We start from the raw sequence: 18,856 nt of genomic DNA on the forward strand, positions 1-18,856 counted from the left end.
GGACGATAAAGCCATTGCGGATAAACTAACTTCTTTGCTTCAGTCTTCACAGCTGAGGATGTTAGGGAGATTCCCAAATCTGCACTGTCCTTTGTGGGTGATGAATCCGAGGAACTGTCCCGGATTGAAGTGTCATTAGAGGAGGTTTTGGAACAAATAGAAAAACTTAATGTTAACAGATCTCCAGGACCAGGTGGCATTCATCCAAGGGTGCTAAAAGAACTCAAATGGGAAATTGCTGAACTATTATCTGTGGTTTGTAACCTATCCCTTAAATCGGCTTCCATACCTAATGACTGGAAGGTAGCCAACGTGACACCAATAATTAAAAAGGGCTGTAGAGGCGATCCTGGCAATTACAGACTGGTAAGTCTAACTTCAGTACCGGGCAAATTAGTTGAAACAATAGTAAAGAATAAAATTGTGAGGCATGTAGAAGAGCATAATTTGTTGGATAAAAGTCAGCATAGTTTCTGTAAAGGGAAATCATGTCTTACTAATCTGTTAGAGTTCTTTGAAGGGGTTAAGCAACATGCGGACAAGGGGGATCCAGTAGATATAGTATACTTAGATTTTCAGAAAGCCTTTGATAAGGTCCCTCACCAAAGGCTCTTGTGTAAATTACATGGCCATGGGATAAGAGGAAAGGTCCTTTCTTGGATTGAGAACTGGTTAAAAGACAGGAAACAAAGGGTAGGAATAAATGGTAAATTTTCAGAATGGAGAGGGGTAACTAGTGGTGTCCCGCAAGGGTTAGTCCTGGGACCAGTCCTTTTCAACTTATTCATAAATGATCTGGAGAAAGGGGTAATCAATGAGGTGGTAAAGCTTGCAGATGATACCAAACTGTTTAGGATAGTCAAGACAGAAGCAGACTGTGAGGGACTCCAAAAAGATCTCACCAACCTCAGTTATTGGGCAACAAAATGGCAAATGAAATTTAATGTGGATAAGTGTAAAGTAATGCATATCGGGAAAAATAACCCCAACTATACGTATGGGGGCTAATTTGGCTACGACAAATCAGGAAAGAGATCTTGGAGTTATTGTGGATAGTTCTCTGAAAACTTCCACATAGAGTGCAGCGGCGGTCAAAAGGGCAAATAGGATGCTAGGAATTATTAGGAAAGGGATAGAAAATAAGTCTCAGAATATCTTATTGCCCCTGTATAAAACTATGGTACGCCCACATCTTGAATACTGTGTACAGATGTGGTCTCCTCACCTCAAAAAAGATATTTTGGCCTTGGAAAGGGTTCAGAAAAGGGCAACTAAAATGATTAGGGGTTTGGAATGGGTCCCATATGAAGAGAAGTTAAAGAGACTGGGACTTTTCAGTTTAGAAAAGAGGAGACTGAGGGGGGATATGATAGAGGTATATAAAATCATGAGTGGTGTGGAGAGGGCAGATAAAGAAAAGTTATTTATTAGTTCCCATAATAGAAGAACTAGAGGACACCAAATGAAATTAATGGGTAGCAGGTTTAAAACTAATAAAAGAAAGTTCTTCACACAGCATGTGGTCAACCTGTGGAACTCCTTTCCAGAAGCCTGTGAAGGCTAGGACTATAACAGAGTTTAAAAAGAAGCTAGAAAATTTCATGGAGGTTAGGTCCATAAAAGGCTATTAGCCAGGGGATAGAAAGAGTGTTTCTGGCCTCTGTTTGTCAGACGCTGGAGAAGGATGGCAGGAGACAAATCGCTTGATCATTGTCTTCGGTCCACCCTCTCTGGGGCATCTGGTACTGGCCACTGTTGGCAGACAGGATACTGGGCTAGATGGACCTTTGGTCTGACCCAGTACAGCCATTCTTATGTTCTTATATAAGAGTGTCCATGCAGCGTGAATGCTCTCTTGCGCAACAGAACATCGCTTTTATGCCAAAAGCTCTTCCACAAAAAGCTTTTTGTGCAAAAACCCTGCAGTGTAGACAAAGCCTTGATGAATATTTTTCTGTTTATTCCCTCTGAAGCTCTTGGCATTGATCACTGTTGGAAGACTGGATATTGGGCTAGATGAACCATTGGTTTGAACCATTATGGCCATTTTTATGTTTACTATCCAGGTGTTGGTCCAACACAGCAGTACAGATGTTAATTTGGAAGGAGAAACTGGGAACACACCCATAATAGTAGCATGTTACAAGGAAAATCCTGAAGCACTGACACTTCTGGTATGTATAATTATTCAATTTCTCCTAATGTTCTTCCGCTTATCTTAATATAATGTGATGTCTCCTTTTCTACTTTGTGTATCTGTTTAATCAAAGTGTAAACATAAATTAAAGTACCTGTACTGCAAGCTGCATGTGCCTAAAGGTAGCATCATTCACTTCTAATAATAACCTTTATAATAATGTAAATAAATGTGTCATGTTCTTATGCTCTGATATAGTTCCATTATATGGAAAGGTACATCTATTTGCAAAATTGGTGTTTTAAGCTGGTAGGAGCCCCGGCCTCATTTCTCCAGCTTCCTTGGTGATGCCTTTCCCTAATCCCCTTTCCAAATGAAGTTTATTGAGGAACTATACCCCTCTCTAATGAGTACTTTCACTGGACAGCTGCTACACATACTACAGTAAACTTCCAATAATTTGGCACCTTTGAGACCCAGGGGGTGCCAGATTATCGGCTATGCCACAGTATCAGGAGGTACTCCGGAAGGAGGGCTCTGAAGGGTCTGGGGGCGGGGCGGTGGTGGGGGAAGCCCTGCGCAGCTGCCGGCGACAGGCCAGCTAGGGCTGCAAGCGACAGCAATGACTTGGGGAAGCGGCAGGGCAGAGAAGGTGAGGTGCTGCCGGGTTGCTCCCGCAGCGCCGCTGCTCACCTGAGCAGCGCTGCAGGACCAACCCGGCAGCACCCCAGCTACTCTGTCCCTGGCTTCCCCAAGTTGCTGCTCGTCAGTTTTAGCAGCGACGGACTTGGGGAAACTGTGGGGCAGAGCAGCTGGGGTGCTGCCCGATTGGTCCCACAGCACCACCCTCACTCCTCTGCTCAGCACCCGGCAGCACCCCAGCTGCTCTGCTCTGCAGCTTCCCCAAGTCCGCCGCTCATCAGTTTCAGCAGCGGCAGTGGCGTGGAGCAGAGCAGCTGGGTTGCTGCCGGGCACCGAGCAGGAGGGTGAGGGGCAGTGCTGCGGGATCAGCCGGGCAGCACCCCAGCTGCTCTGCTCTGCATCTCTTCCCCAAGTCCGCCACTGGTCAGTTTCAGCAGCAGCAGCAGCAGACTTGGGGAAGCGGCATGGAGCAGCTCCAATTGGCCGGGGGACTTCCGGGTTCCAGTTGGTGCCGGACTATCGGGAGTGCCGGACCACTGGATGCCGGACAACTGGAGTTTTACTGTATCTACTAAGTTCAGTTTGCTGGGTCTCTAATCTTCCATGAGGAAGATGAAAAAAAACCTCACTCTACCTTGGTCATGTATATTTCTTTTTAAATGCAAAAAAGCCCTTAATGAACTGTGATTTTTTTCAAATGTGAATTTTAGAAAATGGAAGAGTAAGCTTCAAGTATGCCCCTTGAGCAATTATAGTTCATTGTTTATTGCATTTGTATGTAAAAATATTGCTTGCTAGTCTAAATAAATAAATAAATAAATGATATACAGTTTGAATCTCTCTAGTCCAGCACCTCTGGGACCTTACTGGTGCTGAACCAGAGAAGTTGCCAAACCAAGGGAGGTGAATATTGTCTCGCAGGATTACCAACATTTCCATTGCTTACAGGGAAAATGTACCCCATTTTGGGGTAATTTAGAGCTAACTAACATTACAGAACACTCAGAGTCAGGACTGGTGGCAGTAAACAAACTTTATGGAACTGGGGGAAACTTGGGCACACCTATCATAAGTGGCTAATTAAAATTGTGTTGGGCTATGTATGTTGCCAGATGATAGAATGCTGTTCTAGAGCAGTTCAACCTACATTTTAAAAGTCTTCAAAACATAGATTAGAGACAGACATTGTGTAATGCCAGCAGAATCAAACCTGGGACCTCTGGAGCTTAGTGAATGAACCTCTACTGCATGAGCTAAAAGCCAACTCCCTGTTAGCTAAGGTTGTAGAGCAAATTCACCATTCTCTCTGTACATGGTCTCAGTGACACTATGTGGGACAGTATGCCACATCATCAGGTGGGTAGGGTACAGTTGCATGTAAGAAAATACATCTATGTCAGGGTCCTATTTGGTCATAATTTGCAGCATGACCTTTAACTACATGTGAAACACTATTTTTCAGCTTGAAAATGGAGGAAAGTTATGTAAATCAAACAAAACTGGATGTATGCCTGTCCATGCAGCTGCATTTTCAGGTGCAAAAGCATGTCTGGAAATTATTTTAAAAAAAGGTAAATACATGTTCCAAATCTCTTTTTTTACTGCCCTTATTAGTTATAACATGGGTGGGAAACCTCTAGCAGCAGAAGGTTTGTCAGGGTGAGCTGCTGGTGAGCCACCACGCTGTTTGTTTACCTGCGTGTCTGAAGGCACAGAGCCCTGCAGCTCCCAGTGGCTGTGGTTTGCCATTTCCAGCCAGTGGCATCTGAGGGAAGTGGTGGCTCAGCCTATGCCTCTTCCTGCAGCTCCCATTGGTCAGGAACAATGAACCACAGTCCCTGGGAGCTGCATAGGCTGGAAGTGGCTGGCAGCATATCACATCCCTGCGTCCCCTGGGGGGATCTCCATGTGGTGCCCCCACCCTGAGTGCTGACTCTGCAGTTCCCATTGGCCAGGAACTGCAGCTAATGGGAGTGATGGGGCAGTGCTGGAGTGTAGGGGCACACAGAGATTCCTTGACCCCCTGGCTGGGAGCAGGTGCTAGAGGGGTCACTTTTGGAAGCTGACCCCAGGCTCCATGTGGGCTTTTGCCTTTAAAATGTAGCAACAGCCTTAGGGCTGTTGCTACACTTCAAAAACGGAGACGCCCTATTGACTATTCAATTAGTCAATTACCTGCAATTTAACATCCCTACTCTCCAGCCAAGAGACATCATCTGATGAGCCCCTCCGCTGCTGCCCCTGGTGGTTGGCTCTGGTTGAGAGCCATCAGGAATCCTGCTATTGCTCCTCCGCCTATTATTACTACATTTATTTCTGTCCAGTCCTGGCTTTCTGACTTGATACCATCCAGCTAGCAAATACTTCTTCCTGCTCTTCTGCCTTCAGAACTCTGCTAGGAACTACTTGCCCTTCCTGGCAGCTTTCCTCTCCCTTCCCCTTTCTGACTCCTCACTGACTGATCCAGCTCTGACTTTTAACTGACCTTTTATAGACCCTCAAGTGCTTCCCTATCCTCTCCACTGACACAAGTGGGAACACATAAACTGGGACAGGAGAGCTGAGCCCAGTTTCATTTAATGGGCCACACTGTGGGTATTTCAGTGGACCTCATGGTGTCATGCTGCTTTGAGCAGTGTGGTGCTACAATGTCTGGCTGTGTGTTCCACTTTGTTGCTGTCTGGGTGCCACCTATGTTAAATGTCTCCTGACCAGGGACAGATCCTGCACGTGGCACAACCTACCACAACCACTTGCTCCAGATCAGTACCTCCTCCTGCACTGACAATCCCTCTCAGACCCCGTACTCCATCTTGTACCCCATTCCCTACATGGAGCTCTCCCCACACTCCCTCATTAATAGGAAAGACCTGTGCCCACTATGCAAATTTTTTTGAAGTGGCCACTGTGAAAATTATTGCTCACCCCTGGGATAGCCTACCGAGCGGCTTATGCTGCTGAGATACACTACCAATTTTAGGCACTAGCTTAAGCACAGCTAATGTGGGTATGTTTAAACAAGCTGGGAATCACATCTCCCAACTCAAATGCAGACAAGCCAGTAGTAACAGTTAATGTGTATTTAGTGCTTTGCTTCTCAGGCTACATCTAGACTACAGGCTTCTTTCAGAAGAAGCTATTTTTGGAAGAGATCTTCCGAAAAAGCTTCTTCCAAAAGAGAGCGTCCACACTGCAAAAGTGCATCGAAAAAGCGAACTGCTTTTTTGAAATAGAGCATCCAGACTGAATGGATGCTCTCTCACATGTAAGCTGTGATTGCTATGGATGGAATGGCCCCCAGGGTACTTGTGCTTTTTCCTCTTTCCTCTTCTTCTGAAAAAACTTCTTCTTCCCCATCCACATTTTTTGCGAAAGAGCTCTTTCACAAAAAGGCTTCTTCCTCGTAGAAAGAAGATTACCAATGCCGGGAAAACCCCTCTGTTCTTTAGATTTTCTTGTGGAAGAACGTAGTTGCAGTGTGGACGTTCCTCAAGTTTTGTCGGAAAAAACGGCCATTTTTCCGACAAAACTCTGTAGTGTAGACATACGCTCAGAGGACTGTGCAAACAAAGATTTTGATCCTGCAAACATTTACATTAACTTTCTACAAGTTCAATAAGAATTATCCGATGATTAAAGTTACACATATGATTAAGTGCTTGTAAAACTAGGTCCGTAACTTATACACTCTCTTCAATGCATGCACAGGAGTTACATATTTGTATTGAGGGGGAAATATATCCTTATGTTTGCTTCCTTTTTAAATCTTGTTTTGTTGTGTAATATTTATTTAATACATATGTCTTTTGTTTTCTCTCTCAGGTGAAGAGTTAGGCCATTCTGCTGAAAGTCACATCAATTTTACCAATAATGGAAAGTGCAGTCCTCTCCATCTGGCAGTTCAGAGTGGAGACTTGGAAATGATTAAAATGTGCATTGAATATGGGGCACAAATTGATCTGAAACAGGTAACTGACATAAGCCATTTTGTTTTCGGTATAAACTGATTATTACTAAAAAAACCTTGAGTTTTACAAAATGTATTACTCATTTTTTTCTGATTGTCACCCTCAATTTGCAGCATTAAAATATACAAAAACTTGTTTTATAGGAACATACAATGTATTGCATACAATATGGCTGCGTCTAAACTGGCAAGATTATGCGCAAAAGCAAGTGCTTTTGTGCAAAAACTTGCCAGATGTCTACACTGGCCACTTGAATTTGTGCAAGATCACTGACGTTCTGATGTAAGAATTCAGTGCTTCTTGCGCAAATACTTTGACGCTCCCACTCAGAGATAAGCCCTCTTGCGCAAGAATACTTGTGCAAGAGGGCCAGTGTAGACAGGCACCTTAATTTTTTGCGCAAGGAAACCCAATGGCTAAAATGGCCATCAGAGCTTTATTGCGCAAAAGCGTGTCTATACTGGGCACAGATGCTTTTGCGCAAAAGCACTTTTTGCACAAAAGCAACTGTACCAGTCTAGACGCTCTTTTGCGGAAATACTTTTAATGGAAAACTTTTCCGTTAAAAGTATTTGTGCTACATCTAGATGTAGCCTATATGTTTTACAATAGTATATCAGTTGTATTATTGGTCTCCAACCTTTTTAAGCACAAGATCACTTTTTGAATTTAGGTGCAATCCAAGATCTACCTCAAACCTAAATATCCTTGCCCTACCTCTTTTGTGTTCCTCGCTCCGCCTCTCTCTGAGGCCCTGCCCCTGCTCACTACATCCTCCTTCCCTCCCCCTTCCTCACTTACTTTCACCAAGTTGGGGCAGATGGTTAAGTGCAGGTTCTGGTCTTGGATTAAGGGATTTAGAGTGTGAGGGGATCTGAGCTGAGCTCGGGATAGGCAGTTGGGTTGCAGGAGGGGGTTCTAGGTGCAGGCTCTGAGGGTATTTGGATGCAGGGGAGCTCAGAGCTAGGGCAGGGCCTTGAGGCATAGGAGGGGGTTCATGACTTGGGTAGGGATTCAGGATGTGGACTCCAGCTGGGCACTGCTTACCTCAAATTGCTCCTGGGTGATGGTGGAGTGGGGCTAAAGCAGGCTCATTCCTGCCACAGCCCTGCACCACTCCCAAAAGCAGCCAGCAAACTTAATCTATCCCTAGTCCTGTTGTGCCCCCTCTCTGCTCTGTGGAGATAGGATACAAGGTGGAAGAAGGGGGCACCTTAACATCAGCACCCTCCTCTCCCTCTCCTGCCCTGCCAAGAAAGTAGGAGGCTCTTGGGGGAACAGCTCCAAGACCAAGGGCAGGAGATGTGCAGCAGTGGGAAGAGGAACAGCTGAAGTGCCAGCACTTGATAGCCACGTGGCCAAACCTGTCAAGATCAGCTGTCAGAGGTTCCAAGATCTACCAGTAGATCCCGCTCTACTGGTAGGTGACCACTGATGTAAAACAATGTGTTTCTGTTAGAAAAGCTAAATGAAAAGCATGTGGTATTTGACAACTTAGTTGTATCAGGGAAAACTATGCAGAAAAGGCCTGCATGGGACATTTGAGGATACCTCTTTATAGCAGCATTATTGTGGAATAACTGATGTTATTTCAAAATAACATAGTGTACATCTACACAGCAAGCCATTCATTTGAAATAATGTTGAGATGGAGGACTTCTTACTCTGCTCTTGTAACCCTCATTTTACAAGGAGTAAGGGAAGTCAGAGGAAGAGTATTCTAACTCAGACTTCCTGCCGTGTAGATGGCTTATTTCAGCTATTGGTGCTATTTTGACTTAGGCTACACAATTGATGTAGTTCAAGTTGCAGAGCTTATTTCGGCTTTAGCTCAGCTGTGTAGACATACCCGAATTCCATCTTTTTTGTGGAAGAGGCAATGCAAATGAAGTGCTTATTAGCATTTTCTTGTGCTTCATGTGCATAATCTCTTCCGATCTGTTTGTGGAAGAGGTTTTTGTGCAAAAAAAGCAGCGTAGAGGTCCATTTTGTGGAAAAACCCCTTTTGCTCAAGAGCCCTTGTACCTCAAAAAAGGACCCATTTACACTGCTTTTTTTTTTGTGTGTGCAAAAACCTCTTCCGCAAAATGGATCGGAAGAAATTATGCAAATGAAGCATGAGAAAACGCTAATGAAAGCTTCATTTGCATTGCCTCTTCCACAAAAAAACTTAGTGTAGACATAGCCTGAGTGTCTCTGGAGGACAAATTGTAGATCAGGCCCTGTTTTGTCTTTGTCATGCAAGCTATCTTAGGGTATGTCTACACTACCCCGCTAGTTCGAACTAGCGGGGTAATGTAGGCATACCGCACTTGCAAATGAAGCCCGGGATTTGAATTTCCCGGGCTTCATTTGCATAAGCGGGGAGCCGCCATTTTTAAATCCCCGCTGGTTCGAACCCCGTGCAGCGCGGCTACACGGGGCTCGAACTAGGTAGTTCGGACTAGGGTGCCTATTCCGAACTACCGGTACACCTCGTTTCACGAGGAGTAACTGTAGTTCGGAATAGGAACCTAGTCCGAACTACCTAGTTCGAGCCCTGTGTAGCCGCGCTGCACGGGGTTCGAACCAGCGGGGATTTAAAAATGGTGGCTCCCTGCTTATGCAAATGAAGCCCGGGAAATTCAAATCCCGGGCTTCATTTGTAAGTGCAGTATGCCTACATTACCCTCCTAGTTCGAACTAGGAGGGTAGTGTAGACATACCCTTACTGACTTCCAAAGGTCTCTGAGTATGAGTAAGGGCTATTTACTTAAGTATCGATGTGCTAGATCGAGCAACATTCACTCACTTAAAATCTGCAGTACTTTTTATATCTAAAAAGCCAAGTCCTGTTCTCCTCACTGTCACCACTAGTCTGATTGTAATCAGCAGGAATACAGATGTAAATAAAACAAGAAGTCCTACTAATCATAATCAGACTAGTGGACCCGAAGAAGCTGGAGATGAAGAGGGTGTTGTGACAGGGCTGCTGCATCTTGCCCCAGAGAGACAATAAAGAAGTCCTCCAAGCACAGTAGAGTGGCAGTGGAGGAAGCAGCCAATCAGTGGCCAGGAATGCCCTATGAAAGGAGGGGACGAGGAGCAGAGGAGCAGTCAGGTGCTCTGGAGATTTCAAGGTGTACAGCCTGGGAGATTGGCTGGCTGGCAGCACAGTGGACAGCTCCCTGTGGAGAACTTCTTGCAGTTCTGTGGACTATGATGGGACTTGGAGACAAAGCCCTGAGGTGAGGATGAAGATAATACTTCCAAGAGGGGAAGGCCTGGGGGCACCACTCTTTTCCAGAGTGAGGAACAAACTAAAGAGGGGACAAACTAAAGGGGGACTCCAAAGAGGGCACTGAGATGGCTCCCTGTTAGATGTGTCCTCTGGAAGGGGTTTGTGTGCTTCAGCACATGGGCTATTTGTGTGACTCCAAAGAGCCTTTGAACAGGAGAGAGTGCAGGAACAGTCAGCCAAAGGGGGCACTCATGAGAGATGAGCATCACCCTGTTACATGTGGGTTACAGAGGTTCTATTAATGTAGTTGAATGTGGACCAGCCTTATGTGTTTTTCTGTGTGAGTGTAAAGAGAAGAGTATTTACCATGGATATGGCATCATGAGAAAGACCATTTCAATTCAGTGATACTTTCTGCTCATTAAGGAATTGGAAATTGTATCTCAGGAAATAAATATAATTATCATGACAAAAACTGAATAATCCTTTTTGAGATTTTTTGTACCAGTTTACACACAGATGATTTTCCCTGCTTTAGCCTCCTACCTTCAAGGCTACACTGTGTGATCATTATTATTCTAGCTTCATAGGACAGCTTGGACTTTTTCACAGTCCATCTATGTCACTTTGCTCAAGAGGCTGCTGTGCAATAACTATGAGTATTCGGTAGATCTTAAAATTGATCTCATGGACACTGCATTATTCCTAGGCTTCTGTGGCCTAAGGTGCAAGAGTCCACATGCATGAACTGAAAGGTGGTCTCCTGCATTGCAGTGCAGGTCACTGAAGTAAGGATATGACTCATTTTTTAAGCAGACTGAATTGATTGAAAACTAATCTGATTTTAAATTGTGCCTTAAAATCTTGTTTGCAGAATGAAAAATGCACAGCTCTTCATTTTGCTGCCACCCAAGGAGCAACTGAGATTGTTAAATTAATGATGTCATCCTATGCCGGTGATGAATCTATTATTGATGCAGTAGATGGGAATAAGGAAACACTGCTTCATAGGTAAGAGAATCCTCTGACATCGTACTCACAATCACTGTTTCAGTTCCACCAACATCCAACAATGTCACTTCAACAAAATTAGAGAAAACAGGAGGTAAGCATCCACATCTGGAAGGTTTTCTCACTGAAATGGGAATTCTGGAGGGAGGTGATTTTAGTTTACAGTGTAACTGGTTGATTGGTCAAGATCTTGATGCCTGGAGTGAAGACCAGGGAGACTTTGAGACTGTGGCATTTCAGATGGTACATCCAGCTATTACATTGCCATTTGAACTGGAAAATGATTCTAGTGTAGGACCAGTGGGCAAACCAGCTGAAAGAAATTGCAGTACAGGCAGTCCCCGGGTTACGTACAAGATAGGGACTGTAGGTTTGTTCTTAATTTGAATTTGTATGTAAGTCAGAACTGGTACATATTGTAGGGTAAACTCTAGCCAATAATTTCTCCAGAGCTCAGTTTTATTCTCCCACACCTCACTTCCCTCAGTCCTTTATTCTCAAGCTGAGGTGTCTGCTGAGAAAAGCTGCTCCGCGTCTCCCTGGTCTGCTGGGGGGAGAGGGGCGCTAGCTTCGCGTCTCCCTGGTCTGCTGGGGGGAAGCAGCTAGTGCGGGGTTGCCTCACCCCGTTTGTAAGTAGGGATCCGATGTAAGTCGGATCCATGTAACCCGGGGACTGCCTGTACTGGAAAAGGGGTACTCATGGGAAGAGAAAATGGCATTTTGGAATGATCAACAGTCTCTTGAGGCACCAGGACCAAATAAATTCTACATGGGTTTAACAAGATTCAGCGGATCTTCCCAAACTAATGAAGAAGGAATGTAAAAAAATGCACTGGTGTCTATTTCACTGTTCCATAACAAAATTATTTAGTGACTGATTTAAAAGAGTCAGGGTGTGACTGCAAATCCGTGCACAGTTACTATGACTGCATTTGCACGTTAAGGATTTGTAAATGGCTATTTGTGCATGTAACTGCATTTCAGCTCAGGTGTAAATTAAAGTAGCAGTAGTAGCAAGATCAGGATTCTATTGCTGAAGAAGGGCAGGCAAATAGGAAAGCAGGATGCAATCTGCACAGATTTTTCTCATCACCCAGTGAATTTTGGATGTAGTAAATGCCACCGGGCATCACAAGAATTCACTGTTAGCAGGATTCCTCACAAGACACCATAAGGTAGGTAGGGGCTCTGTTAAGGGCAGTAAGTGTGTGTATGATGATGACGTGGTAAGAGTCCTGCTCTCAGGCTTCAGTCTGAAAATTTTACAAAGGCTTATTATTCTATGTCCTGTCATCTTGGAGTTTCTTTTGTCCATATGCCAAATAGTTGATTTTCCTGTTAGTAAATGTCTCCTGTAGATAGCAGAAGTCTCTCCACATACTTGAATCACTTATATTATTTTTAAAAATCACTCTTTTAATATCATCGTTTCTAAATATAGTGTTCTACTGTTATATAATAATTCCACCAATGTGTTTTGTGATATCTGAGAAATTTTATCACTGTGGCACTGTAATTGTGTATAGTTACATCACACTGAGATCACCTGTTGTAAAATGTAGTTTTAAGCCTGAATGGAAAAGGGAAGATACAGTTATTGAATATAGTTTATTTGCAGTGAAGTCCCATTTTTTCAAAACATTAAATTCCTAACTTCAGAACTTTTCTGAAAGTTTTCCCTACAATATTACTGTTTAATATCTTAATATCTTACTATTAGATAAAACTTCAGATATATGCAATATGCAGACAGTTAAATATATTTTAAGTTAATAACACTTCCACTTCCCCTGAAGTATGTTTTAATTCTTTCCCTAGTTTTGCTGTGCAATTGATTATTACAGTCAGAATATTCACTGAGCAGAGCCATTGCAATTACAAGGCTTGATCTGGCATTCTGTGCAGATCCAAAGCTTCCAATAAGGCCAATAGAAGTTCCAGGTGCCATATCTCATTGAAATCATTTGAAGTTTCAGGTGACACAGAATAAGTTGAGCTCATGGTGCATATGATTTTTTAATCAACATTTTACAGTATTATAAAAAGTACTAATGCCTTTCTCCACTGAAGTCAAAAGGAGCTTTGCCATGAAACAAAATCCTGGAGCCTTTAACGTCAATGAGATTTTAGCATATCTACAGAATGGAACATGGTTAAAAATTCAAGGTTAACAATACGAGTGGACAAAAATGTATTATATGTGGCATTATGCAGGAAGCGTTTTTGTGTCTCACTTTTTATATAAAGAAAATTATTTGAAAGCACTAAAAGAAGGCAGCAGATGTAGAAAAGTGTATTGCCCTTTACGTTTAAATGTCATTGACCTTTCTAAAATAAACTATGTTTTTACCCCACAGGACTGCATTATTTGATCACTATGAACTGGCAGAGTATTTAATTTCAATGGTAAATATTTAATTAAGGAATATATTAACAAAGATTGTTGCTAGTTACTAATGCAGTTTGTACAGAAACATCTATTAAAGGTTTTTACTTAAAAAATAATTTCCTGTTTAGCAAGCACAGGAAATTACAAAGACGGTGTTTCTTCAGTAACAGGTTTTCTTCTTTCTATACCTTTCAGAATACACAGCTGCAGATTATAGTGCTGTTATAGTTATGATTCCCTTCTGTACCATTCTGTAGGTGTTCATAATCATGCTGCAAAACTGCATCTGTATTTGTATTTGAATTATGAAACATGCAGAAGTGATAATAGAATATACCAGAATGATTCAATTGACCTCACTTTTAAAGTACTTAACAAAGAAAGGAAATAAAATTTAAAATATACATTTAATTCATCCCCTTTTTTCAAAAGTGAAATCTCACACCCATCATAGACATGTAGGTGTTACAAGCATCACACAGACATTTCTAGGTGGAGAAGAGGGTTCATGTGTGGTCCAGCAATAGCTTGTATACACTCACTCACCTCACCACAGGAGATTTATTGGGTTTCTTCATTGACTAATTGGGAAGGCAAAAGAGAAAACCTAGTTGGAGCTGCTGCTGGCTACAATATGGGTGCAAATTAACACCAATGTAGGTTGTCACATCTTTATATATTTACTGTATGCTCCACTGTTTATCCTGTGTTTGTACAGCTGAACAAATTGTATTCCCCTATATATAGAGCTATGCCAGATTGTAGTAGCTGAGGATTTTGCCCTTAATGTCATGTTAACAGACAATAATAGATGTTTTACTCCATATAAGTAGTCTCAGGAACTTTAGTTAAAAGTGAGTTGCAGAACCAGTTTTCTTTAAAAAAAATAAAAATAAAAGCAAATGCTAACATTTGGTATTAGACTATTTAAACTTATCCTTGGGTGGTAACAGGCACTTATATGTTTTGACCTGCGAAGGGCAGGAACTACTTTGTGCCTATGGAAGCCCACATGTGCAAACAATTAGAAGATAAAGAATGAAAATCCATTTTAACACTGTATTTGTTAAAAAATTAACTTACACTCTTTTTTTTATTTTTCTCTAGAATATTTTTGTTATATTTCTGAGGTTTGGCTGAGCTATGGTCAATGCAGGGCCTATGTTGGGAGGTGAAGGTGACTGTCATGATCCTGTACCCAATATGGAGTGGTCTCTGAACTTGCTTATGCATACCAGATACATTCATTATTAAATCTGTTAATGCTCTGCCCTGTCTGGCTGAGATTCATTGATATAAGGCTGCTGGTTCTCTTGCCTTGCTGTGGCTACTACTGCCATGGTGAGTGCAGAGTGGCCAGACTCCTGGTGCCAACCCATTCCAGGCCCCCTGGTTGCCTTTCTTGTGGGAGAGGGCTTTGGGAAGGGTACAGTGGAAACAGGAAGGGGCAGAGCAGGGGTAGGAAGAGGCAAGGCCTGGGGCATGGAAGGGGAGGTTGCCTGGGCCCCACACTTCCCTAGGGGTGGCCCTGATCATGGGAGCCATATTGCTGCTGAGAAGTTTGTATCCTCTGGTTACGTGCACTTTGAATGAAAAGCTTTTGTCTTTCTAAGTTGTTTCTGTGGCGAACTGGTCTATGAATTGCAGAGCAGCTCCAGATCGAGTCAGAGCTGTGTAGGTGTGTCACAGCACCACCACAGCACCTCCTGCCAGGTGCACTGAGAATTAGCTCATATCTGCCCACCAGACACCTCCTCCTGGCTGGTGTCTACCAGACCCTTATTGCTCCTAAACCATGGTGTTCTCGCAATTGTCGTCTGTCATCCCCATTCTAGGGGGTGTTATCACTCTGCACTTTGGGGTTCTCCCCTCCCAGGGGACCCCCAATTCTCCTATACCCACCTTGCCTCAGTGACCCACTTCCATTCTTCATCTAGCTCCTGCAATCTGAAATGGCCACTCATTAGCAAGGGGGTGTGGACCTACTGCCTTTTCCTATCTAGGGTTGCCAGATACCTTAACAAAAAATCCCAAACAGGCAGGGATAATTTGGCTGAGCCAAAAAAAAAAAGTCACTGCACCTTTAAATTTTACATGCCCAGTATTCTTCTTTTTTTTAAACCGGACAGAAGGCCAAAATATCAAACTGTCCAGGCAAAAACCAGACACCTGGCAACCCTATTCCTATCCTGGTTGTCCCCTTACAGCCCTACTACACTCAAACCTTGCTTCAGGCCTTACTGCCTGGGAGTAAGGTCAAGCCAGAGATCCCCAGCCTTGCTTGCCTTTCCCCAGCACTGCTCTGTCCTGGGAAGCCTCAAAGCTTCCTTAACAACCAGGTCTTTCCTGCTCCCCAGCTAAAACAAGTATGTCCATGTACCTCGCTCCAGGAGCCCTTATTTATAAAACCCCCAGCTGGGCTCTAACTGGCAGTATCTGCTTCAGCTGCAGGCTTTGCTCTCAGCCCTCTCCCATGGCTGGGTTTTACCTTAAAGGGCCAGTGTGGGCCGATGTCCCATCACAATGCCCTTTTAATCTCAATAGTCATGCTATGAATATTCAGTTGCACTGTCCAGGGAGATTCAATGTCCTTTTAAGTGATAGGTCCCCAAAAAAGGGCTCTTGATTGTTTGTAATGTGAGTTAACTACCAGCAGCAAAATTTCTATATTTTATGCATTTATTACAATCCATATTTCTAGCTGGACATTTATCATCTCTTGGAATATGATTTTTTTCCACACTTTATGCATGTAGGCTGGACTATGTCCCTCTTAGCCTGAATTTTTCACTCACATCAGGCATTTTAGGATAGTGACTTTTAAGTCTCAGAGTCTGTTTGCAATTGCTAAGCTAGTTTCAGGTTTTTAAGTTTGTCATGTTTCTCTAGGCTTTCCTGTTTCACTATTTCAGACTGTTTTGCTGCTTGAATAGTTGTGGCTAGGATTAATCTCTCATCATTTGTGGCTGCTGTGAAAGTTTTTTATCCTTTAACCCTATAACCAATTTCAGGTTTTGCATTCCCAAAATCAGTTTTCAGTCAATGTATGCAGAGCTTTTATAAAACATTCAACACTTTCCCTTTGTTCTGAGTTCTCAGGTTAAAACATGCTCTTTCATAAAGCATATTTCTCTGAGATATAATTATGCATCAAACATAGACTAAACTCCTTCGTAGTAATCTTTGTGACTGTCTTAATGTCAAAGTATTTAAAGATATGATTTGCTCGCTTCCCCATAGCATACATTAAAGATACTTCACTTTCTTTTTGCTGCTTGATAGTAATGCAAAATCTTGCAAAACCCTGTTCCTGTCTGTCCATTCTGAAGGTTTATCCAAGCTGAAGTTCTTTAAAGCAGTGAAGAGTTAGCATGTTGATGAGATCTTGCAACCTTTGCTCCTGTGTTCCTTCTGACTGAAATTTTTATTGCTGCTTTCTTTCTGTTTCTGTTCTTATCTTATGCCTAGTACCATATAATGTTTCTCTATCTGGTATGGACAAGTTTTAGAACACGCCAGCTATGTTCATTATAAGGTCCTTTAATGGCCTTCCAGGTATGGCTGAGGGTCATTTACATAAGTTACACAGGTCACTGTCAAGTGGCTGGACAGTATAATACAATTTAGCATTCTATTACAATGACTACGCACTGTCTTTGCACTCCTTGTTCCTGTAGCTGCTTCGAGCTGTTTTGCATGAATTAAGGCTAACTCAGGACTGCTCTTATTTGCAGTGGATTCTAATAAGTGCTGAAGTGCCAGCTGAGATTAACAGAACACCACACCTTTCAACTATTACTTCTGTTGCAGCTCTCAGTGGCATCTTTTACACTGGGTATGAGTAAGGATACAGGCAGTCCCCGGGTTACGTACAATATAGGGGCTGTAGGTTTGTTCTTAAGTTGAATCTGTATGTAAGTCGGAACTGGCGTCAGCCACTGCTGAAACTGATCAGTTTCAACCGCGGCTGAATCTGGATGCCAGTTCTGACTTACATACAGATTCAACTTAAGAAACCCAGGCGTCCCCAAGTCAGCTGCTACTGAAACTCATCAGCAGCTGATTCCAGGAAGCCTGGGGCAGAGCAACTCTGCCTGGGGCTTCCTGTAGTCAGCCGCTGGTCAGTTTCAGCAGCGGCTGACTTGGGGACGCCTGGGGCAGAGCAACTGGGGTGCTGCTGGGTTGCTCCAGTAGCGCGGCTCCTCGGCGCTACTGGACCAACCCAGCAGCACCCCAGCTGCTCTGCCCCAGGCGTCCTGATTCAGCCGCTGCTGAAACTGACCAGCAGCGGCTGAATCAGGACGCCTGGGGCAGAGCAGCTGGGGTGCTGCCGGGTTGGTCCGGAGCGGTGCTGCGGGACCAACCTGGCAGCCCCCAGCTGCTTTACCCCAGGGGTAGGCAAGAAGAGCCTGGTCTGCTGGGGGGGGGGGCACTAGCTGCACCCCCGCCCCAGCAGACCAGGGAGACGGGGGTGGCGGACCGCCCAAGTCCTCCACAGCTTTGCTCCGTCTCCCTGGTCTGCTGACCTGGGAGACGCGGAGCAAAGCTGCAGAGCACACGGGCAGCGGGACAGTCCAGGTGCGCCGCGGCTGTCCCACTGCTGGCATGCTCCGAGGCTTTGCCCCCCATCTCCCTGGTCTGCTGGTCAGACCAGGGAGACGGAGAGCAAAGCCACGGAGCACGCCCGCAGCGTGACAGCCCGGGCGCACTTGAGCTGTACCCCTGCGGGCGTGCTCTGCGGCTTTGCTCCCCGTCTCCCTGGTCTGCAGGGAGACGGGGAGCAAAGCTTTGGAGCACGCTCACAGCGGGACAGCCCAGGCGCGCCCGGGCTGTCCCGCTGCAGGCGTGCTCCAAGGCTTTGCTCCCCGTCTCCCTGCAGATCAGGGAGATGGGGAGCAAAGCCTTGGAGCACGCCCGCAGCGGGACAGCCCAGGCGCGCTTAGGCTGTCCCGCTGCGGGCATGCTCCGCGGCTTTGCTCCTGTCCCCCTGGTCTGCTGGGGGGGTCCAACAAAGCCGCTGGACCCCCCCCAGCAGACCAGGGACACCCGAGCAAAGCTGCCGTGGCAAAGGCGGCGGCTTTGCTCGGGTGTCCCTGGTCTGCTGGGGGGGTCCAGCGGTTTTGCTGGACCCCCCCAGCAGACCAGGGAGACCGGGAGAAGCTTTTCTCGCCCCGGAGGACATGTAAATGGGAAATGGTGGCATAGTGCTGATTGTGTCAGTCAGAAATTTCACTGTTCTGTGGGAATCATGAGCTCCCAGTTTAGTACAGCTTTCTGGCCAAAGCATGGCTTAAGCTCCTGCCCATTGTCTCCATAGTAAAAAGAGACAAATATTGACTTTGGGTTTGATTATCGCTTGTATTCTTTAATAATCTACATCTCATTTCATGCATGTTAGCTTGTATAAACATTAATTTTATTGTAAGCATCTGGAAATAGAAATGACAGTTGTCAAAACATTCTTAACAGGTTGTAGGTTGTGTTTTAAA

The 18,856-nt window shown here is 44.4% G+C and overlaps 1 protein-coding gene across 1 annotated transcript in view; it reads left to right on the plus strand.

Moving 5' to 3' along the window:
- TRPA1 (transient receptor potential cation channel subfamily A member 1) overlaps positions 1–18,856 on the plus strand; it is a 73,990-nt gene that overhangs the window by 15,975 nt on the left and 39,159 nt on the right. Inside the window, exons 4-8 of the mRNA XM_075920527.1 lie at positions 2,067–2,174; positions 4,242–4,350; positions 6,602–6,747; positions 10,842–10,978; positions 13,336–13,384. Coding sequence (XP_075776642.1) covers positions 2,067–2,174; positions 4,242–4,350; positions 6,602–6,747; positions 10,842–10,978; positions 13,336–13,384 — 549 coding nt within the window. The remainder of the gene's footprint in view (positions 1–2,066; positions 2,175–4,241; positions 4,351–6,601; positions 6,748–10,841; positions 10,979–13,335; positions 13,385–18,856) is intronic.

This window comes from Pelodiscus sinensis, chromosome 2 (genome assembly GCF_049634645.1).
Source record: "Pelodiscus sinensis isolate JC-2024 chromosome 2, ASM4963464v1, whole genome shotgun sequence".
NCBI classification, from domain to species: Eukaryota; Metazoa; Chordata; order Testudines; family Trionychidae; genus Pelodiscus; species Pelodiscus sinensis.